The sequence below is a fragment of the Venturia canescens genome, chromosome 8 (genome assembly GCF_019457755.1).
Source record: "Venturia canescens isolate UGA chromosome 8, ASM1945775v1, whole genome shotgun sequence".
Classification (NCBI taxonomy): domain Eukaryota; kingdom Metazoa; phylum Arthropoda; class Insecta; order Hymenoptera; family Ichneumonidae; genus Venturia; species Venturia canescens.
Window position 1 is genome coordinate 16,135,307 of NC_057428.1, and position 23,739 is coordinate 16,159,045.

The 23,739-nt window shown below is 44.5% G+C and overlaps 1 protein-coding gene across 4 annotated transcripts in view; it reads right to left on the bottom strand.

The window, feature by feature from the left end:
- The window catches only part of LOC122414559 (Glial cell line-derived neurotrophic family receptor-like), a 203,647-nt gene that overhangs the window by 108,992 nt on the left and 70,916 nt on the right, over positions 1-23,739 (bottom strand). For all 4 annotated transcript variants that reach the window (XM_043425946.1, XM_043425945.1, XM_043425944.1 and 1 more), the window contains exon 2: positions 5,536-5,658. In XM_043425946.1, coding sequence (XP_043281881.1) covers positions 5,536-5,658 — 123 coding nt within the window. The remainder of the gene's footprint in view (positions 1-5,535; positions 5,659-23,739) is intronic.

The window sequence follows — 23,739 nt, forward strand, 5'->3', positions numbered from 1 at the left end:
TTGTCAACTGGGAGGCTGCTGGACGCGTTGTGTTGAAGCAGCTAATAAACGTGTTGGTCGTCTCTGATTGTGGACACTCTCGATTCTCTCTCCGCGCTTGCGACGAGACCGGAGATGTCAAAAGTTTGAGGGAATAAAATCCCTCTTTCCGCCCCGTGGGAATGTAATCTCGGCAAAGGGATTCCAAGCGTCGACAGCATTTACCCGACGATCTGGACGGATGTGACCGGAGATAAGACTAACTCGCATAACACATTTGTGGCCCGCAGTGGGAGTTCCGTTTTCTTACAATATTTTTTCTTATCTCCCGAGGAGCCACGAACTCTTGCCGGACCAATTTCGGATCTCAGGTGAAATAAAACGACGCGAAAGATAAGAAAAAAGTGGTAAAAAAAACGTCCAGCCAAACACGAGATGTTTAACACCCGCGCAGGCACGGACGCAGCCTCGTCCAGATGCCGGAGATGGTCCGCAGCCGCTGTGATCGACCTCGAGCGAGCTCAGCATCCACGCAGTATCACTTACCGTAAGAACCTCTGGCCGTTCCCATCTTTGGCTGGTTATCTCGCAATTGCCGCGTTAGCAGCACGTGCGTCAAAAGACTTGGACGCTGTGAAAAGTTTTAGAGAATCAGAGGAGCCAACTGTCAGTTAAAAAGCTCCGGCGCCGCGACCGCTTCGAACTCATCTCGTTCGCTGGATCGGTGATACGCGTCATTAGAGTGACTCATTTCTTACGAGCCATAGCCGCGCCAAGTGCCTTAACGAACGTCGTATTTCTTTGCGTCACCCTGAATCATTCGAGGCTGAAAGCACCTCGAGCTCCTGCCACTTTATTATTTATTGATGCACCGAGGCACAGAGACACATGGGCCGGCCAGGAGGGAGTAAAAAATAGCCAGAGTAACAAGAACGACGATGGCAGCGAGCTCACAATGGCACGATCCTGCGATACAGGCGCTCCCTCCAGCGCACGAAGCTCTTGGATGAAGGCACGCAGGAACCTCTCACGGGTAGCCACGCCAGGCTCCATGTTCGTTGTGGTAGGCGGCATGCGTGACGCTTTAGGCCAACAATGTGCTTCCGAACAATGAAGGTCCTGCCCTCTCGTTGCTTTTATTTTTCCCTGCTCTGGGGTATAAAGCAGCGGCAGCAGCGGATCCCCCTATCTCTCGACCACGTTCCATCTCTCGGAGCTTCTTATTAATGAACGAGAGAAAGTAAGCCAACGTCGTCTGGGTGCGTGAGTAATGCACCTCCAACATTCTTTATTCGATAAATAGAATTTTCGTCGCCGCAAGCGACGCAGAATTCCAGTGGATTATATTTCCTTCAAGAATTTCCTGGAGAGTCGCGCGCCATGTATTGTCTGGAGCCTCGTTATCCGCGGCGGCGGAACAAACGTTTCGTCATCCGTGCGCTGCTTAGCGTCATGGTTGAAAGTTACCCGTATTATTGCTGCTTACAAGCATCCTTCCACCTAGTTTGTTCTCCCTCGGGTGGGAATCGAGCATCGCGAGCGCGATTAGCAGTTGATTGAAATTTAACAATCCTCCGTTGTGGAGGGAGGGCGTTGAGAAACTGTAAAATACGGGAATTCGCGTAAATTCGAACATCCCATTGTCCGCCTTAATTGAGTATGTCGTCGTAATCGCTCCCTCATTCATTTCGATCAACAATTGCTTCAACAGAAGCAGCTGCAGCAGGGACCAGCGCGAATACACGCGATCATGTCGGTGCGCGGGGCGAGCATATAAAGAGGATGAATTCTGTACGGTCGGGCATGGGATCACTCGGATTGCCAACTGTTTCGAACGCACATAGCAAAGCTCGGGGTATCATGGCTCGGGCCAACTGAGAACTGGGAGGCTGCGAGAGGAAGCCTCGCACAACGCGGGGCTGGATATGCTAATGCGGTCCAATAATCCATGGCGAATGTTCGCCCAGCCTCTCGTCCCTTCTCGATCAACCGGTCAGGATGCGCATGCATGGACGAGAGGAGCGGAGTGACCGGGAGGGCGAGAACGCCGCTTCATTTTCCCGGATAAACGTCCAGCTGGATTGATTACCAACGGAGTAACGGTCACGGTTGACGTGCCCCCGAGTTCAACGAGCGTCCAAACCACGTTCAATCTGTCATCAAGGTTGGCCCGATGGCATCAGCAAAGAGGAAATCCACCGAGTGAGACAACGAGCGCGCTCATGGGAGAGGGCGAGCAGCTCGGATTGGCATGGGCGTATAGAAGTTTGCTGAATGGAAGTGGCTGCTAACCACCGCGTGCAGTCCCGCCAACGATGATGACAATAGCTCTGTTCCCGCCATGTCCTTCGCCCCGTGAATTTCTGCGGGGACCCACACCCAATTGTGTAAAACTCAGGCACACCGGGCATTTGGGTGGTCGCGGAGCGCGGTAACCGAAAAATGAGAAAAAAAACTTTACGATGACGAGCAACGCCCTTTCGATGATTGTCTTTGACCGCCATTTTTTCTAGTCACCGCTCCCGAACGGATTTCGTTACGAGGATGCGTGCTCTCGGCTGCGACAGATGGAAATTCGTTTCCCTTCGGAATAACTCCGCACACACACGGTAAGAGCTTAAAATGACGAATAAAGATTGGAAAAAGAAGCTCGTCGGAGGCACGCGATATAAAATCGTTGGTACGTGGGCTCCTCCCTGCTCACTCCCTACTTCTCTCGTCTGAATGCAGAAAAGAGCGAGACAATATTCCGGAGTAAGATCTGCGGGGACGGGGGCGAAGAATTGCGGGACGCGAAGAGGAGCTGCTCCCCGTGTATATGCAAAACGTAACTGCTTGCGTATTCTCCATCCGCGATGCTAATCGAGTACGGCCAGCTGTCGGTCAACCCTCGGGGTCAGCTCGAGGGCCGGCGTGCAGGGAATGGGGATGGCTTCGAACGACCTTGTCCTTTCCCTCCGTTTTTCTACCTTTTCCTATGTATTCCTCGTTCGTTCTCATTTTCCGGCTTCATTGTCTCGCTCGAGCTTTTTCTGGCTTAACCTGCGCGCTTCTGGACTCGGAATCCATGGGTTTCAGCTCGCTTTTAAATCTCCAACTATACGGACAGACTTCCTGTTGATTTTCCCATCGGGATTTTTTACTCGTGGATTTCATTCGAGTTATTTCCATCGCGGTCCGCCTCCGCTGTTCCTCAGGGCACTCGGCTCGTTCCATTAGCCAGCGAATTCCACGTTAATCAGTCTCCATTGGCACCGCCACAATCATGCAGCAGCAGCAGCAGCAGCAGTATCTTCAGATCATTTTTTGTGTCTCCTCCCGCGCGGTTCAGCGCCCGCCGTGAACGGTTGTTCTATGAAAAATTCGCCGAGCTACAAGAGACTGCACGGTAGACTGACAAACAATCGGCATCCTGACGTGCCTTATAAACGAGAAGCTTCGTTCGCTGAAAAACGCCCCCTGGGCAAATGGTTTTATGTCCGTACAGGAGGAAAACCCGAAGAGAGTTTCCTCTCGCCTCTCCCTTAGTCGAGGAGCCTCAAAGAAACTAAACCGTCGAAAAAATAAAGAAAAGAATAGAGAACAAAAATATATCGTGAACGAGTGAGTCTGTCAAGCGTTTAATGGGATTCGCGCAAAAAAGAGCTTCGCATCGCACCAAATTCCCCCATCGCCCGGCGGAATACCAAAATTGAATATCCGTCCGGACCCCTTCCAGCGACGCATATCGTATACGCGGATTACTCCGCTAAAGCCTCTTCCAGCACCACTTGTTCGGATGAATTCTCTTGGGGCTTGACGATAAAAAGAAAAAACGACGAAATTCCTGAACAAGTTGAATCGGCAGGGTTTGAATTACCTTATATTTCAACTTCCATCCGTCGCCCCTCTATCTCTGCTACTCGTCCAAATAGCGAAAGATCTTCCGTCAACGAACCACCACAAATAGTGGGATAACGTATCAACAATGAATAATATGTCCTCAAAATGTTAATTGGGCTCATGGCTTTGTGTTTACCAGGTGTCGGTTTCTCACGCACCCTACTATATTTCTCAATGGAATCGTTAATTAGAGGTGAATGGTGTTTAATTAAAGTCAGAAGCCTGACAAAAGTTGCACACTCCTGTATGTAGGCCGACGCATTGGCGCATATGGGAAACTATTGAATTCGGTCACACTCGTATCAAAGCTTATCTCATTGCATAATGCGTAATTCATAATTGAATTTGGCTGCGGAATACGCGAACTGGAATGACCGGAAAAGCGTCACGTTATTATTCAAACAGCTGCGCGTCCGTTGAATCCGCGCTTTGCCAGGCCGATGCATAAGTCACGTTTTTACCTCTGCTCCAAGTTCACTTATCCGTTGAATAATGAACTCAGAAGTGAAAAGTGGGAAGCGCCTAATGGGCCAGAGGATTGTTGCAAATCCGTGAAAGGCCTGAATCTCCTGTCGGGAGTTGACAGGGCCATGAAACTACAAAGTTCTTTCCCCTTTGCTGTTAATTTCCGTCACAAACTCTCCTCGACCAAAGCGTGTCAAAACCCCTTTCAGGTATTGCCAACTCGATAAACGTCATTGAAAGTTTTTCCTCACTTTTTACCTCGACGTGAGACAACGAAGGGTTGCGCTCGCTTCGACATGATGGATGGGCCGTCGTTTTCCGAGCAGCAATCGTTCCAGGAACGAACCGCTTTTCCGACTCGGCGAGCTGAGCAACGAGCCCCGGTTGGGAGTCGAAAAATTTTAGGGAAAGGCACGAAAGAAGCGTTTGAGGCACGCGCAGCACAAACAAGTAAAAGCATTTTGATTTTCATCCGGTTTTAACTGAGCTCAAAGTAGGTGAAACAAGGCTTGGATGAAGGATGATTCTGTGAGCGATAGTTTAACTTGAGAAATAAATGAGCTCTTATTCGCCGAGCCAAAGAGACTCCGCTACCCGAGTTTTTCGCCGAGTCGTACCACACGAACGTCAAAAGGTCTTGTTACCGCGTATGATCCTCGGTAGATGAACAAAAGTATGTTGCTGAAAAGGACACGAGTCGCGCAGTAGTGCGAAGTAAAGTGAATGGAACACGGATGAATTCACAATTGGTGGCTAGACAGGAGTGAAAAAGCGAGTGAATATTTGAGAAAAACTTTTCCTACGGAGTTGAAGCAGCGGGCGGCACGATGAGGTAAGGGGAACAAATTAGCAGCTTGATTGAGAGCGTTACCAAAGAGAAAATAATAAAGTTCAAACAAAAAATCAATCGAGAGCGAGCTTGCGAGTGAAAGAAAGTTCTCAGTGTCGCTGGCAATTGGAGAATCAGGCAGTTTTGCCGATACCAAACAAAAAATGAACGCGAGACGAAGGCAAAGTTCGCTGCAACTCTATTGATATTAATACACTCCTGGGATGGAGAGACCTCTGTAAAAAGCTCGTTACGTTTTCCAGCCAGACTGGATCAATCCTTGTCTCGCGTCACTCACATATGAAACGAAAATATAAAGTGACTTCCTTAACCAGAAACAATGACACAATTTCAATATCAATTGCACTGAAATAACTCACCCAACTCCGGGCCACAGACTCGAGGTATTATTTGCAAAATAGCACTGCAAGATGCGTCCTCGAAACAGAGCTGTCTCGCGTAGAGACAATTGAGAATGGCGACCGGCGTTTTGATGTTCGGTCCTGAAACAATTTCATTACACTCGTGAGTTTCAGTTTTATTTCCCAACAAGCAAATATTGAGAAAAACAAATCAATTTATTCTTCGGCTGACACAACACGGTTCGCAATGTTCGTGAAAATTTTCTTTTCCGACTAAAAATATTGAAAATACTTCTCATTTGAGGATATTCATCTCGGACAGTTTTATGAGCATCCGCAGCGATTCCTCGATCGAGCGATATCGAAAAATTGTCGAGTATGCAAAATATGGGAAAGGACAAGGAGGAGAATTATTCGGAGAGGAATCCCACTGGGGAGGAAGGCATGTGGAGCCAGTTTTATGCCCCACTCGCCCAAGGGAACTCGATAAAAGGACCTCTTCGAATCGCAATTAATTACGAAACGAGGTACCCGTCGACAAAACGCTCAATCAACCACAGTCCACCGGTCAATGACAGTCCAGGATGGCCCATTTTTTATTCTCATTTCCAATACAGATCATGTCTCGCTCCACACGAATCATTCGAGATATTCTTCGAAATTAAAATTTAGACTGTCTCGTCGAATTACGAAAATTTTCACCATTTAACTGAAATTTGATTATTTTTTTTATCCCGCTTTTATTATTTAATTTTTCGACCTCCAAGTTTATGCATTACAGTCAGTATTTTCTCTACAGTCTCACAAAGTTCCATGAAAACGAACCAACCTACCCTTTTTTTGTCTTTTTTATGAAATAGCTAAAATTATTTCGATAAATAATGAAGGGGATAAAATATGTTGAAAGTATCTCTTGCTAGTCGCTTCTATTTGAAAAAATGCATACACGTGAGGCATTCGGGTCACTTTTATACTCGGAAATTCGATGAAATTCTCAAAATTATGTTTAATGTGGTTTCCGACGCGAAAATTCAGCATGCGAGTTTATTATTTTTCCATTTTGTTGCCATATTTTTCTAGTTACAACTCTGAACATAAATATTTCACTCGCCCCAAGTGAAGTAGCATTTGGAAAAATTCAAACTGACGCAAGCATCGAAAATTGATAAATACGTGTCCGTTTATTTCTCAAAGAAAAAAGTTGCTTTCAAAAAATTGTGAGAAGAAGGAGAGAAGATTGGGGAATGCGAAGTCGAAGTGAAATGCCCCGTGTATGCTAGCTTGGCCGAAGGGCACGTCTATGTACGTACATATGGACGTGGTCAGTGACTCGCTCAAGCATTTTTAGCCTGTGGCACGTACGGCTATCGTCTCTGTGGGATCTTCGATCGAGACGGTGCTCTTGGAGCGATGCACATGAGTGAGGAAAAAAGAAATTGAAAAAGGCTACTATAAAAGCACGCAGCACATCCGCAGTGGGAGAGAGAGAGAGAGGAGAAAGAGCAGGAAATTGTATCATAAGAGTATGCACGAGAGGAGCGTCAGACAGGAGATTTCGACGAGCAATCGCTTTTTTCATCTCGTACGTGAACAGTGTATTAAAACTGAATTATAATTGAAAGTGCGAGTGTGTGGGTTCGTTAAGAATTTCGATATCAAAGATGTTTTCATAGCTCGGGATTCAGCACGGATGAACAAAAAATTGTTTAAATATAAAAAACGAGCCAGGAAAAAACGTCAATTGTGCAGCTCGGATTAGCTTCCTCCGTGCCTATTGAAATTCGAATGGAAAAATTCTACTGTCGAATTCCTCCGTTGGTAGATCGCACGAAAAATAAGGCTCGGGGGGTAGCTAAATATCCTACGGGATTCCGGAGTTATATAGAGTCCATTGTGACGGAGCTTCTTTTCTTATTCCGCGTCTTCGTTTTTCCTTCGTCCGTCCAAAATGGCTGAGTTTCTCTTGAGATTATCTCTCCTTTATTTTTCATTATTTTTTTTCCATTCGTCCCCCTGATATATTTAATTATCTCGCACTGTTCGTACCCAGGGAGTCGCGACAAGCCAGACGAGGCTGTTACTTTGGGAAAAGTGAGATGACAGAGAGCGAGATCGGTTGGGCTGCTCCGTACGATGGAATCGCGGATAAAGATGTTCGGATTTCTCCCCGTATCATTTCTGAGAGTCGGAAAAATGTCTGCGAGCGAGGAAGGGGACGCGAGAGACGGTTAAATTGACGGAGAGACAGGAACGGAAAAAAGAGGGCGGAAGCGAGGTGGGAGCGGGATGGAGTAGAGATTCGAGAGGTCGTTGCGGATTATTCGGAACGGGAAAACTTTTGCTCTCACAAGTATCCTCCCTCGTTTCTGTGTGCTACTGGAATAAGTGCACTGGAACGTGGCCTGCTCACGAGCTTTCTTATTAAATATAAATTCGATCTGTCGTCGGCGATTGGTCAATAATCCTTGTTTGCTCCCTTTCGAATTCGGAGCTCGCGACCGAACACTACGAGCTCCAATGGAAATGAGGAAACCTCCAAAAACGCCTGGGAGCATGTGTGAAAAATGAGCCAAGTGCCGATTCGCGAACGGCGTTAAACAATCGTGAGCATGGAAGCTTAACCGAGCTCAACAAAACGGTGATTGCACAACAACGACTCGAATCCCGGGCATGCACTCAGGCTCGCACTTTCGACCCCTCGCGCGCTCCAGCCTCCTCGCAGTCCTCGATTCTCTCATGTCCGGAGAACTGAGCTGAAAAAATGACAACTACGAGTGTTCCTCGTTGCTGTTTCGCTTTTTCTTCCTTTTCCAATACAGCCCGCTCCCTCTGTTTGACGCGTTGGTAAAAACGCTTCTTTCATTGATCCGGAGAGGATCGGAGCTCTCGGGGACACGGTTCGCCCCGAAAATCAGCGATTTCGAGTAAGAGCAACGCCGGAGTAGAAAAACGCGTCGTACGTTTCGATCTGCACATATAAACCAGGACGAGGGTGTGTGCCTGTGTGCTCGTGCGCGCCCGTTACATTCTGGGCTCACGCTATAACCCTCGCATCGATGCCTGTTCCGGCGGATAAGTGGGCTTTCCCGAATCACTGGCTCGCTCTTCCCGTTTAAGGGGGTTGGGGATAAAGAGAGTGCCAGCGATCGGGCTCACACAACGATTGCATAACGATCTCACAACGCATTCGCACACACGCTCACGGGAACACCGTGCATGGATTTCCGCACGGCGAACTGCGGCCCTCGACATAAATCGGGATATGTAACAGGCAAATTGTCGCCACGTTGTAATCGTGATGGGATAGAAATCGGTGAATGGACCCAAACGATTCGTTAGAATGAACGTCGAGGCGTGTGCTCTCGATCGCGTTCTCGTTGTCACTCGCTCCTGTAACCGTAGAATGCTAAGGCTTGTTCCCTCAAATATACCCATTCCCAGATCCATATATACTATGGAAAGATCACACTTCAATAAACCCTCCGCCCACTCCCTCCCTTCCTACGAATGTGTAAATGCTCACACGTGTGCGCGAATCCACGTGCATGTGTGTCCCATTCGACACAAAGATAAACCCGCTCGAACAATGATTTTCAATTATCGGCTCGGCCTGGAATGCGAACGTCATCGAACGGCCGGAGCACCGAGCGAGAGATTTCATTTCATTTGTTCATTACGCCCTGCTACAATTGCTTTCGAACGAACTAAAAACGGACGTAAAACAATCATTCGAATTTCGGGAGATCACAGACGAATGAAGAAAACAATTTTTGGAGAAAAATCGCTCAAGGAAGCTAGTCAGTTATATACCTAACTGGGCATAAAAATATTAGTTCGCCTGCGTCAACGTCGCTTCTCGTTTTCATGTGGACGCATTTATGTGCGTTCAAAAACAGATCATGTCATTGACGAGCTGTCATTAGAATTCTCGAGAAAAAAACTTTTGGATTATACGAAAATATGTATGGAAGTAAAAGCGTACTTCTCAATGTGTTTGTCAATTTATTATATTCAGTCATTCTGATTCATATCTCATCAGCAAAAAAAGCTTTCGAACACCAGTCTGCACATACACTGCTGGTACATTCCAATTTCAAATTAGGCGGACAGAACCTTGAATATGAGGCGTTGCAACGTCTCTAGTGACGCTCCGGAAAGAAGCGAAGGTCATGCCTTATTTTAGTAATTACTAGGTGAGTCATCTTCTTGTACAGCGCAACGTTTTTACTTATTTTTACCAGGATTCAATTACATTTAACCCTCTCAGACCGAGACCTATTTCGCGTTGACGGAAAATGATTTCCTTCATAATTTTATCTCAAAATACTTTCTAGTTTCCGAATCCATTGTGACATTTCGGTTTTTTTGTTGGGAAATATGAATTTTTGAATGTTCGCTGCGCGCAGCACCAGGTCCTTGGGGAGCAAAATCAGGAAAATTTACGAATGAATCTAGCACCGAATACCTTAAATACATCTTATTAGCTTCCCTTTGAAAGGAAATAACGTTTGGAGTACGAAAAAAAAATTTATACCCACTTTTTTTTTGCGATAACTAAAGCACCTTTTCACCCAACGCCAACTCAACATGAAACGCCGACTATATATTGATATTTCGATGAGTTAAAGCAGTTTATCTCTTGGTTTAGGAGTATCTAAGGTGCAATCTAACCTTGCTTGATTAAAATAGGCAGTTAGAACCCCGACCTTACTGACCGATGCAGTTTCATTGGGCCTGGAAGCGCGTGTTGCGTAGAAGCAACATACGGTCCGAGAGGGTTAATAATTCAACTGATTAATAACTATTTAAAGAATGTCCAGCAATTCGAAGAATTTTCGAGAAATCGAGTCGAGCAAAACGATATCGATGGAAAATGTCAAAGATGGTTTGAATTCCAAGCTGTCATTTTGACAGGACGAGTGAACGTTGTTTTTTCTGAATGAATTTAGCCCCACAATGGTCGTGTTTCAATAACCAATCGGAATCGCGGAAAAGCGATGACAATGAACAGCTAATTCACGCGTCACAACCTTACTTTATAAAAAGGGAAAAAAAGGGAAAAAGGGAGTCCTGTCATAAGTCACCTTCGATAAATTTCAAGCTGGATAAATGATTGGAAATATTTCATCTCTCTACTGTTCAAATTTTTTGTTCCATCCTATCCGTCAATAACGGAGATTTGGGAAAAATGTGCAGTTACTCCAGAGAAGAAATTACAGATATTTCGCGTTACAAGCCAGCGGGACTTCCAAAATTTGTACGAATGACTTTTACATAATAATTCAGCATTCTGTAAGGTTTCATATTTTTCTGTCCATTAATACTATTTCCTGCTTGACTTGCTTAAAATTAGCAATTAAAATCGGGGTCACTGAAAGGTTGGACGAATCGCCCAAGAAACCTCCAAGTTCTCCTTGCTCCGAGCTTAGCCACTTCTCAGCAGTACAAAAGGCATTAATGTGCGTTGTGAAACGAGCTGATGCATCGAAAGTGCTTTTTAATGCCGGTGTTTTAAGGTCAACAGTGATCGTTAAAATGTGAGCTGCAATGAGCGAGTGCGACGGAGTTTAATTAAGTCGAGCAGTTCATTTTGAAAAATGGATCGGAACGTTTGGGTCCTCGATTGGAATTCCGGAACGCGGGGCTACCTCAGAATTAGGGGAATCGATTCTGAAGACGGGCCACTTCATCAAGTTACAAAGGATCATTAAAGATGAAGCCCCCGAACGATCCGACCGAAATTGACCGCCTCAGATTCCAAGATACTATCGATTATCGATATTCGCTTTAAGGGGGTATAAACTCGGCCTAGAACTGTCGCGGAGAAAATACCGGGGCTTTTTACCCCGACGCGAGATACGCTTTTTAATGACGTTTCGCTGACCGTTTCTATTATCCTCGAACATCGAGCTGCTTTCAACAATTTTGCGATGCTGCGTTTTACTACTTTTCACGAACCCTCCCCCCCAAATCGGTCACTTCACGATCTCGCGAGAACTGATAAAATTTCATAGAAAATACTGTTTCACTGTGTTTTGCCACCCCCTGAAGTTTACTCATTTTCGTACTTTTCCGGCATCGCGTCAGTCGATCGTATCGCTACAATTTTCTGAGAGCTCTTCTGAAAAAATGTGTATTGAAAAGCGAATAAATTCGTTATTTTCCATGGCCTGGTATTTCAAATTTGCGTCAGAAAATCCAAAAATTTCGTATCCGTTAATCAATATCGTACCGTTAATCAAACGGTCAAACGATACGAGGCACGAATTTTCATTGTTTTTTTAACGAAAGCGTTTACAATCAAAGCTAACCAAATTTCCGATACAAAATTCACGTTTCGTTATTCATTGTTACAGGAATATCGTTACAAAACTACTGCGAGAGCTTCGTCGCAGTTAGATGCATTTCCAATGATCTGAAGGGCCACGATATGCTGTCGAACGGGAATGACTACGCGCCCAGCAGCACGCATGCTATCCGCACACGTTTTCGTCCAGCTGATTGATGCATCAGAGTTCCCCGTGCTCTCGAGCGATCTCGTTTCACACTCCGACATTCTCGATAAACACGCACGTGCATTCCTAAACTACTCAATAATTGTGTCATCGAATTTTTTCTCCTTCATTTATTGCAAATATTCCAAGCAATTTGCCAATAGAACTCGAGCGATCGAGAGCCCATACCCGGGAATTCCGGGGGAGCTTTCGTACCGCGAAATCGGCACCGACCAACGAAATTCAATCACGCACGAGTTTTATGTGAATTGCCATTGACCCCCATGAAAATTGTGGCGATCCGGTGAGAATTTATTCATTTTTTATCGGCACACACATTCATCGAGACTTTTTTCAACTCTCTTCTCCACGTTTTTCGTCCCTTCGTAAATAAATGGGTTCAATACCCGCGGGGTGATCAATGAGGAAAATCTCAAGCTGCAAAACTCGGGGTAAGAATTACCGTACGAAAGCATATTTTTATACTCCGACTCGATTTTCGTCCTCGCTCCCTTTCTCCGTTGATTCATTTCACGTGTCGTCGTAGTTTTTTTCTTCTCTCATTTTGCTCCTATTTTCTCATCTCATCTCGCATCTCTCTTTCGCTCATTTGCGCTCTCGACCTCTCACCCTCTCAAGCTCGCGCGACTCGAGCCCGGCCAATCACGCCACGGATAAGAATCGCGTACGGTACACACGCGACATCAGTCCACGAGGGTGGCAATGTGTCTGTGTACGTACGTGCAATGGGATGCATAGGTGAGTTTAATTGCTAGGCGCATGGGTCGATTTGTCCTAAGAGAAGGAAACTCGCACGCGCGTACTCGTGCGAGCTTCGACTCTATCGTAAAACAGAGCCGGCCCGGCTAACGCGTTTTCTTGGAACGATAAAAGCAGCCTCGCGGCGAACGACACGCTCGCGTTTAACAATCGACGTCGACGGAGCGAACCATTTTTCCGCTGTGCTGGCCGATCTTGAGGGAATTGCCTGAGACACTTTTCGAGAGCATAGAAATTTTCAGGTACAAATGCCCGAACGATTTCTCCTTTCAACTCGAAAGCTTGCTGGCTCAACTCGATCTCTATCGCTTCTATGAGTACTCGATTAAATTAATTCGATTTCGATATACTTTCGCTCCTCCCAACGAGCGACGGTTTCTAAACTTGATATTTGGCGCTCGCGGTACGACTGAATAATTCCCCTGGAAAATGGCCCCGAAAAAGAGAAGCAATGAAAATAACGAGAAGGCCACCTTTGTTGCCAGAGACAGATCAAAGTTATGGAGTTTGTTAAAGTTGGCTTCTCGTCCGCGTTTCCTCACACGGGAGAGCGAGCTTTAGTCGACCAAGATTGTAAAAGACTGTAACGAAGCGCCATGAACTCGCTCCTCTTCGGAGAAAACTTTGAGCAGTCCACTGGAATACAGCGAGAGGAGGAGGAGGAGGAGTGAGCGAGGCAACGAGGGCTCAGAGGAAGCGAAGTGAAGTAGGAAAATGGGAAAATCGGAAGAGGTTGGTGCGGGGCTCTCCCAGAGGAGCAAGTTTGAGGGACTATTTGCTCCGATATTGTAAAGCTTTCGCTGTATGTTTTGGTGACGCCAGTCACATCAATGCTCGCTGGACTCTTGGCCATTTTATAGAAAGGCTGTCCGAGAGAGCGGCATCCGAGAGATGAAGAAATCACCAAATTGTGGGAAGTCCAGTGTCCGCGAAGCGATGACGAGGGAGACCGAAGAAAAAAGTACTTTGTGACCGAAGCCTCGGGGAATCGCCTCGTTTTTTTCGTCACACTAAAATCGGAAGTGACTTTTGGGACACTCGGTGTGTCACTACGACGCGGCTAACACAAGTTCTGAGTTACGTAACGACAATTCTATCGTAAATAGGCGACTTGGGAGTCAAACCAATGGACTCCGAGTAAATACATGTGAGCGCACCGAGTGAGTTGATGCAATGGGACACATGGGCTAGAAGCGTACGAAAAGGTAAGTGCGGAAGCGAGGGAGAGGGAGGAGGATTTAAGGGGCAGGAGATAAGGAAAGAGACAGCGAGTCGAAGAAGCAAGGCTTACAATTTCACGTTCGACTTTAACGAGATTCTCGTCGTCGCGCGTACCCCTGCACGGCTGGCCTGGCGCCTTAACCATTCGACATGTAATTACGGGGATTCTGACTTCCAACCTTTTCTCCCTCCTCTTCTTCGACCCGCTCCCCCCCGTTCATTTATCTTGGTTTCATACCCCTCCGGTCTCGCTCACCGCGCGTCCCAAGAGTTCTGCTAACGTAACTAACGGACGTCTTCAAATCCCTAATAAACTGGAGCAACTACAGTGCACATCTGATTCCAGACTGTCAAACTAGACGCATTCCTCCCTCCGATCCTCCACGCTTCAAATTAGCATCAAGAATCTCCCTGCGAATTGCTAAGATGAATTTTCAACTCGCGAGACAACTTTCGTCATTCGCTGCTCCGAGTTCAAGCACTCGAGATTAATATTACTCTTCGGCTTTCAAGCCACTTTTTATTGGCATTGAATGAGCCTTGTTTGCTCCTTCATTTAGGAATATCCTGGGATTGATACATGAGAACGCTCCTCGAAGTCAGGCACTTTCTCGATCCCGAATACGTTGAAATTTTACAAATTAACGTTCTCGACGAACCAGATGATTGCGTGGAAGGTAGAAATGGACAAGAAATTGCTGCTTTTTGCAGCAATGTGTCCTTCGTGCAGTTGCTCGTCGATGGTCATTGGCAAGTGTTGCCTCAAGGGGTCTACCCTAATTAGAATTTTCGAAATATCGATTTTTCTTTTTATTGCATTTTTCGAAAGTATACGAATTTCAAAGTACTTTTGAGCGACGTTTACTTGGCCGACTGACCACGCTGATATACGCACCGCCCAGTGTGCGGTACCGCGTACCTGCCTTTGTTTAAACGTGTTTTTATGAATATCGTTGTATTATACGAATCTTGAAATTTTTAACCATATTTGTTTGCAAAAAACAATGAAAAAATGTGCTCTTACGTAGTTTTTTTATGTGATCTAAAAGCATTTTTATTTTTTTTCTCCGATCATCCATTCCCGAGATTTTATCAACAGTGCATACCCATCTATTTTTGGATTTGTCTTCTCCTCAATTTTTTTGTACGAAAACTGAGTAAAATAAATACAACAAAATTTTGTTGTGCATTTTAAGAGTATATTTTCGAGGCCTTACACTTTTTATATCCACATTTATAATTAATACACCGGTGAAAAAAATTCGTGAAAATAGTCTTTTTTCGCCCTTAATTATTGTAGACCCCTCAGAAGTGTGTCAAATTCGCCACGACTCGCTTCGGTTTACAGGAATCGTGTATGTGGCATATTTATACAGAAAAAACATTGAGAAGGCCATTGGAATAAGAAAATTGAATTTCACACCCACAAAGAACGTTTCCTTTTTGTTTTCTGTACGAAGAAACGAGAATGAAAATCGAAAGAGAATGTTATTACGAGGCAATGAAAGCTCGTCCATATCTTTGCTGAAAGTGATTGAAGCCAGACACCGCCTAATCAATTCAACACGCGGTCGGACATTTTCAAGTGTCCCTCGAAAAGGCTTGTCACGTGTCATTGGGAGACGCGTGCGTGCCCAAAGGCACGCGAGATAAAGGAGGACGTGCGTAAGAGGGCAAGTGCTTGTTCTAAAAGCAAACGGAAGGACCTGAAAGAATGGAGAAAAGGAAAAGTGTTGGTGCGTGTGTATGTGAGACAGTGAGAGAGAGAAAGAGAGCGGGAGAAAAGGGGAAACGATTTTTGCTCAAACAGGCCTGAGACACTCGAAGAGCTCGCATATACACACGCGTCAAGAAGGATATAAAGAGAATTTTTATGATCGCGTAGTTCCGTCAGAAAGAGAGAACGAGAGACAAGTTCGTGCGTCTCGTCTCTCGTAGCCTCAGGGAATAGAAAAATAGTGAATTGCTGCGGCCAGCGGAGGATTATTGCTTTCTGCACGGGATATTATCGTCCCTTGGTGAAGCGAAGCTATATAATAGAAAGTCGAAGTACGCTGACCGGATGTCGCCTCGCGAAAAGCGCCAGAAGACGAACCAGCTTTTTCCCATTTTTATGAAATTTCTCTCCCACTTTTTCGCTTATATATAATCCCCCTCCACGAACACACACCCACGCACAATTCAAATGAAATGAATGGAAAAAAAAAATCTTCGAGCCTCGACCCATGTTTTTTCTTCCTCATTTTTTCACACCAACATTTTTCATTGTAAAGGCATCCCCGAATGAGTTAAAAAGAGAGTGTAAAATTCACAACTTCCCGAAAATCTGCCACTACGAAAATTCTCCTCGCAGGAAGCTTCACCCGATTTTTCGCGAAAAGGGACCGACAAATAAAAATTATTTACCATTGCCAATTCATTAATTCCTCCCAATTATTCGTATCCGATTTTCTATCAATAAATTCCAACAGAAATTAGCCGAATGTTGAATTTGAAGTAATTTTCTATCTGTCGAGCCGAGGCGCTCCAGACCCGACGATCATGATTAACGAATGACCCGAATTTGAATAATCCAATGAAACTACCGGCCCCTTCAACATTATACGTTCGAAGAAAAAATAAGTTACTTATTCATACCGGCCTGACACACTTTCAACGGATGTCATCTCTCCTCCCGTATTCTCGCGTTTGGCACATCGATTTCGTGCACCGCATTCCGTCGGAATATATTCTTTGCTATGTTTTGACCTAGCGCGTCCGTGTGCGTATCGGAATAACTCGGGGTCTGCTACGGCAGAGATTCCAATCCGAATCGATCAACGTCCGCGAGGCTTCGAGTCCCGGTCGAGCTCGCGTTGGCCAACGGCCTCGAGGCTTTGAAAAAGCGCATTTTTTCATGACTTTTTTACAATTGTTTGGCTGACTAATGAAACAGGACAAATAACGTGCGATAGGAAAGAGGATGACGAAAAAATATTAACTATTTCCGGTCCCGGCATCGTTTCCGAGGAACGCGACAAAAGCGAGGGGGAAACGAAGTAGCAAATTTGGCAAATTAGCTTCGCCTTAACGAGGAATACAGAAAAACTCGGCTTCTTGCGACAACCGGGAGTTCCTGAAGGCAATTTGGGTCAACGGAAAAACGACGGGGATCTAAAAGAAATGAAACAAAAAACGTTGATAAAGGGAGCCGAGGATCCAGGGCAGCTGTCGAGTCTCGATTCTCGATCTTCCTGTCCTTACGTCGCACGTCACTCCGCGCCCGGTTTTATTCTCCCCCCGCTCCGATCCACTCCGCGCCGGTGAAATCCGAGCGGGGATCTCAGTCTCGTCTTTGCCTCGCCGATTGATCGAGCGTCTTACGCTCCTCCGAACGATTTTTTACCATTGAAGAATACCCCGCTCGACGCCGGGTCACTGCCCGGCGAGGGAAGTTGAAGACCACCGTGGAAAATAATGAAGGAGCTTGAGATGCGCTTGCAGACACAGGGGGGCAGTGGCGGTGAGAAAGTCCACTTTCCGCATCATTTGTTAAGGTAAGAAACTCGCTTTTTGCAAGCCACAACTTATTTCGGCTTGACAAGACTCATTGACGCTCGATAGTCCTTAATTTTCTTTCCTTTTGAAAAACTATTGTTTTCGTATGATCCAGTGAAAATTTATCTCGCTGAATTTCCGGTGAAGTTCGAGTGATTTATTCTTTCCCGATAAATGCGGATCGAAAATCGAAAAATGGATTGGGAGCTTCACAAATTCTTTTTGTTTCTCGAGATCTTCCTCTTTATCTGGAGATGTCACGGTAGAAAGAGGAAGGAGCAAAAAGAAGGTGTGCTGCGGCAAGCTCACACCGCGAGAAGAGCTTTCCGGACTTTCTGTGTCGTGTCACCTCTGACAGTTAAGCTCCCGAAGGAAGGACGAACACTCGGAAAATATCGTCACGGGAATATCCAGACGTCGAGTCTATACGATATCGAAGAAATACGACGAAATAGAGTTCGATCGTTATGTGTATATTTAATTGTTTGCATTATTCGTCGCCTGGCCTGTTGACCAATGAATTCCGTGCACAAATTCTCGTGCATCGAATCTCACCTGGCGAATAAGTTAAACGATGAAAAATCAACTGCGTTCAGTGGGCAGAAACCCCAAACATGCACAATTGCGGTTCGACTTTTGGAGTCCGAATCTACTGAAATTTTTTTGCTATTCCCTGATGGATGATGCACGAAAAAACCGCACTGACTGTGATCGAAAGGTTTATTTTTTAGTAATAAACATGAATCTCGAAATAAATTTAACTTTTTTTTAAGAATCGAAAAATAAGTTTGTTTCAACGTCGAAGCTCAGGCTTCGTTAATTATTAATATTGAATTAATCGTTATTTTTGTTTTATTATATTTATTAATTATATATAATAAATAATAATGAAAAATAATGATTAAATTATTAAATTAAATCGTTATTTAAAATTATTAATAGAAAAGTGATAAATATATGTTCAGTGCAATGAAAATGTAATTTCGACACGAAAAAATAAGGCTGTCAATGTGCTTGTCTCGAAACTCTACCGAGTCTCTTGATATTTCATATGAAAAAAAAAAAAACAACATATTTCCTATCGATTATTGTAGTACTTTTTATGTAAAAAATATTCATTTAAAATTGAAAAAAAAATGTATCTCATGTTTATCAAAAATTTTAAATGCATATATTTTAAATATAAATTCTTTTCATGGCAGGCATCCTAAACAATAGTGCATGTAATCTTGATTATTCATTCGACCATTTTACTCCAAACATCTGGAGTCTGATTTCGGTATTTTGTTCTCTGACGAAACAATTTCATAAATTTTTTTATCGAATAAGATGAAAGCCGAAGGTTCATTGAAGCAATAAAAATGGATGAAAATCTTATTGAATTTAAGCAAGATAGCGAAAGGCAAGTATTATTCCTCTCAGAATATGTAAATCGGAATTGAAATAAAAGACGAAGAAGAAACGGTTTTTCGCATTATCCAAACCCGAGGGAATTATTGCCCATCCCATATACGTTTCTACCTCCTGGCTCTCCGCAAATTCCACCCTTCCATTGTTGTCGTTCTCAACGAATAATAGCCTTTCATAAACGCTTATGAGAACCATTTCCTTAATTACTTTCGAAACGATAGCGGAGAGAAAGAAAGAGAGAGAGAGAGAGAGAGAGAGAGAGAGAGAGAGAGAGAGAGAGAGAGAGAGAGAGAGAGAGAGGGAACTGAAAAGATCTGTGGTGGATGCTACAGCATCTCGTGGTCCTGCTGTCCTTCCTCAAGAAACCAAATTGATTTAAGCGGAGCCAAGATCCCCCACTTGCCCACATCTCAAGTTGAGACTTGCAGCACTTGGCAAATATATTAAAGATTTAAAAACGACGCGAGTTGCTCGTCATATCGCAGAAATTCCAAGAATTTTCATGATAATTCATGAGCCTGAGGATGGTACCAGTGACGTTGCAATCTTGTTTTTGAGATTCTTCTATAATCGCCTCGTTGTCAGGGTTTCCATCCTGGAAACAAATTTCAAGTGTGGACGTGGCCCAAAAAATTAGGGCGTCATTTTTTTTTTTGCAAAAGAGTAAGAAAACCAGAAATCCAAAAACCTTTTGCAACTATTACTCGTCCTCGGTGTGCTCAATTTTGGTGACAGTTCAATTGAAATATGATAAATTCAAGATATTTTTATCCGTAATTGTATAGTGTTTCGATTGTTGTTTCATCGAAACAACGAACCGACTCAATAAACAGTAAACTCTGACAATTCGAGCATCGAAAATTCACACCGCAGTGGGAAAGTTTCTGCGTATCTACCGGGACAAAAAATAATAATTAAGCTTATAACCGAAATGTTTTTCGTCGACGTAGTCCACGCGTAGGTGAAAAAAAATTCAATCCATATGTGACCATAAAAAAACATCACGAAGATTAAAATTGGGTGAGATCGTAGCCCGATTTTATCGTGGAACGCGGCGGAGGGTAGAAACAAAAAAGGTTTCACGTCGCGTCCATTGATCCTTCGGTGGACAGTTTATCAGTTTCTTTTCGTACGAAATCTGCAGAATCATTCGCAAATATTGAAATACGTTTTTAGCTTCTTCCATTTTCTCACCGCCGAAGCGAATGGTGCTTTCAGCCAAATCTTTTCATCTTTTTATCTTTATTAATTCAGTATTTCATCAATTTAAACATTCATTTCCTCATGCATCCCCGAACTTCTCCCCTAACCTAACAGAAATAATTATGAACACGTCCATACGGAACATGCTACGAGCAAAAGTAACCTCGCTCCGGCGCGATGCAATGCTCCTACCAGCATCATAACCCAGCCGAGAGAACCAGCTGCCGGGAAATCCAAAGTAAACACAATGCTGGCCAGCATGCTCGGATTTCCTGCTTTTATCTTCTCGTTTCCCACTCAACTGATAAATATTCTGTAGATACTAGCGATTATAATACCACGCAAAACAACGGAAATCTCATAAGTACACTCGGCGTTTATCACACGATGGAAAACAGCACGAAGTCATTCTGAAAAAGTGTTTAAACACAATTTTCATTCAATTTTGCGATATTCTTTACCGAATTCCTTCATCGTAAGAAGTGCAGTCCGGAACCGAGAACATTTTCTTGAGCTCAGGAGACTCTCGATTGTTCGGAAAATCGAAATAATTGTTAAATTCCTGTTGAACACAGCTTTGATCTTCCGGAACGATTATTAAAATGGAGAAGTCCAAAGAAGGGATCCGGAGCCAGGACGAGTGTCCGGAGGAAAGTGCAATGTAACAAGATCCGTTCGCATAAAAACGAAATGTATAAAAATAAAGAAAATTTTCCATGCGATCTCGAGTTTCAGGATTTGGAAAGTGAAATAAGAGAATCGTAAGAGCAAGCAATGGCCGCTCGGGATAAAGTACATGGGGCAGAAAATGGGGAGGAAGCGAGTAGAATGCGCTCGAAGGAAGAGAAGAAATATAACGGAAAAGAGTATGAAGCAGCAGCGAGGAAAGAAGTGACCAAGAACAGAAAAGGGGAAAGATGGAAAGATAAGTAGAAAATGCAAGGAATAGACGGACACAGGAGACACGGTTTTCGAGGCCAGATGCGGTGGAAATACAAGCAGGAGACGCGGAAAGCGAGCGTCGTCTCTGAGCACGGACGTACACAAACGGAAACTCATACGTATGTCTGCCTTGGCTCGAGAAGGAAGCATGAGCAGCGGTTGAAAGTCGAGGGAAGAGAGTCGGGGACGAGCCCAAATCTAGGGGAAAATTTCATCGTATATTCAAAACGTGTTTCGACTTTCAAATGCGAATAAAAGGGGGGAAAGGGAAAGAAGAATACACGAAACCAACAAATAGGTACACCGGGCATCGTTTTCTGTTTTTATACGCATTGATGCATGGAAAAAGAGTTTCCAAGAGGGGGGGGGGGGGGGAGAAGCTTCCACCGAAAGAAGTCCGAATTTCATGTTCGTTTCATGGAAATTCGGGAATTCGAAAACTTTTTTGTCGCATATTATCCGCTTGTTTGACATTTCGCAATCTACTCAACCATCGAAAAACAGAGGAGCAAGTTTCGCAAAGATCCACCACGCGCAGAGTTGGCCGCGAGAATTCTGAAGCCGCGCGAAATACCGGACGATTTCAGCATCCAGCGGGACAGGGGGGCGCAGGAGGGCGTGTAATTTCTCGAGGATATGCGCGACGATTCCCGTGGCGTCTCTCGCCCTCTATAGCCTGTCGGTTCTGCTTTAATCCCCAGCGACTTACGTGGACTAACTGGAAGACCAGAGGGCAGATGAGGGTCGTTTCCAGGGAGGAGTTCCCGACTAAATCGGAGTGAGGGGCTTGCCAAGAGGAATGGAGATTCCGCAAGGCTCGATCTATAGGAAACACGAGTTGAATTATTGATGGAAAAACCGTGCTATACTTTCGTGCAATTATATTATTCAACGTTCACTGCGTATTTAGACTTTTTACCATTTACAAGTTGCCTCCTTTCTCCGTGTGCTTTTTTTTCTCTCCGCTGGACCAACGTTCCCAGATATTTACGCAACGAGATCGCATGCACCGTGGAGTACGAACGATCAACGCGCGATCACTGGAAACTCATTAATTACAAATGGAACGAATATTTTCGTTGGAATCGTGTTCGGAATAATTAATCGCTCTATTTATCGTCTTATAATTAGTTTTCGATGGCAACTCCCCGAGAGCCGGGCTCTATGAAATAAATATACTGACGGGACTCGACCGACTTCTCGATTTTCATTGCTTTCGCATGTAAAAATATCGAGTTTACCACCGACAAAAACGCTCGTGATTGAAACGGAGTGTTTTTGATATTCGAGGGTTCGGCAAAACTGTTCACAGCTCGTCGAATCAATATCGACGTTTTTTCAATATTTCCTCAAATACCTAAAATGCAAATATTTCGTTTGTCGACGTTACAGTAATGCTCGATAATAACAAATTTAGAAAAAAATTCAAACCCGCTTCAGAGGAAATTTAAATCTATTGGAAAAAATGACATTGAGGACAATGTTCGTGAATTTAATGGAAAGATCGTAAGAAAAAGACATTTTTGCAGGAGAAAACGAAGTAACGAGTCGTGCGTATAGTGAAGGAACGAGGGACGTCAATTTTTTCTCGGGTTCGCATAAAAAAATGTTGGAAAATTGTCGAAAAAAAAGTTTCCACGAAGCTTACAGAAGGGAATTTGGGAAATGAAATTCTTTCGAATTTGTTTTGACTTTGATGCCCCACGACCTTGGCCTGAACTCGAAAAACCCAATAAAATGTCGGAAAATAACGAGCGTGGGCTTCAAAGGTAATTTTTCTTGAGTTCTACCGATAGGAACTCACCGAAATTGAGTGAAAACAAAAAGTGGTCCATATCGACCGAGTTTTCCACAGTTTCCCTCGGCCCTTGTACAAGAACCTGCTCCGAGTTCAGGTCGAGAAAAACCGAGCGAGGCAACACTCCAGGCGAGTCTCGCAGGAACACGGAGGCGAGTGTCCGGGAGTGGGGGAAAAATGGGGTTAAATGGATGGGAATTACCCCGGAAGCTTGGAAGGCTTTACGAGAGCCGGAGCAGCTTTGCGGAGACTGCGCTCGACGGCTCCATGAGATTTTACGAGGTGCCCCCCTTGGGGCACCGTAGGAGAGAGGTTGCTTGCATTTCGCGTCGTGTGCAATGTGTATCCTCACGATTCTTCGAGCTGTTATAGAGAGAAAGAGCGGGAGAGGGAGAGAGAAACTGTGAGAAAGACAGCGAGAGGGAGGGAGAGAGCGTGATATATATTTGCGTGGCACAACACCCGGAATGGATCGTCACATACATGCATGCACGCGTAGATAAATACACGATATTCGTCCCAATCCTGTATACCAGAATTGTCCAAAGGTGCTGAATTGATGTGACAAAAAGCAGCAGCTTCATGCATGATTCAAAGGCGAACATCCTCTCAGTTCGGAGTTCGTTAATCTACATTGACCGATAATGTACGAAGAGTCTCCAAAGCAAAGAAGAGGGAATCAACAAAATGTTTCTCTGGGAAATGGGATTTTTTGATGAATTTTTCATGCAGGGCTTGCATACGCCTCTAAAGTAATTAGTATAAAAAGACCTGCGATCTATCGTCGTGTTCGATATAGAAAGATTCCTAAATTTGAGATTTTCTGGTACTCCGAAG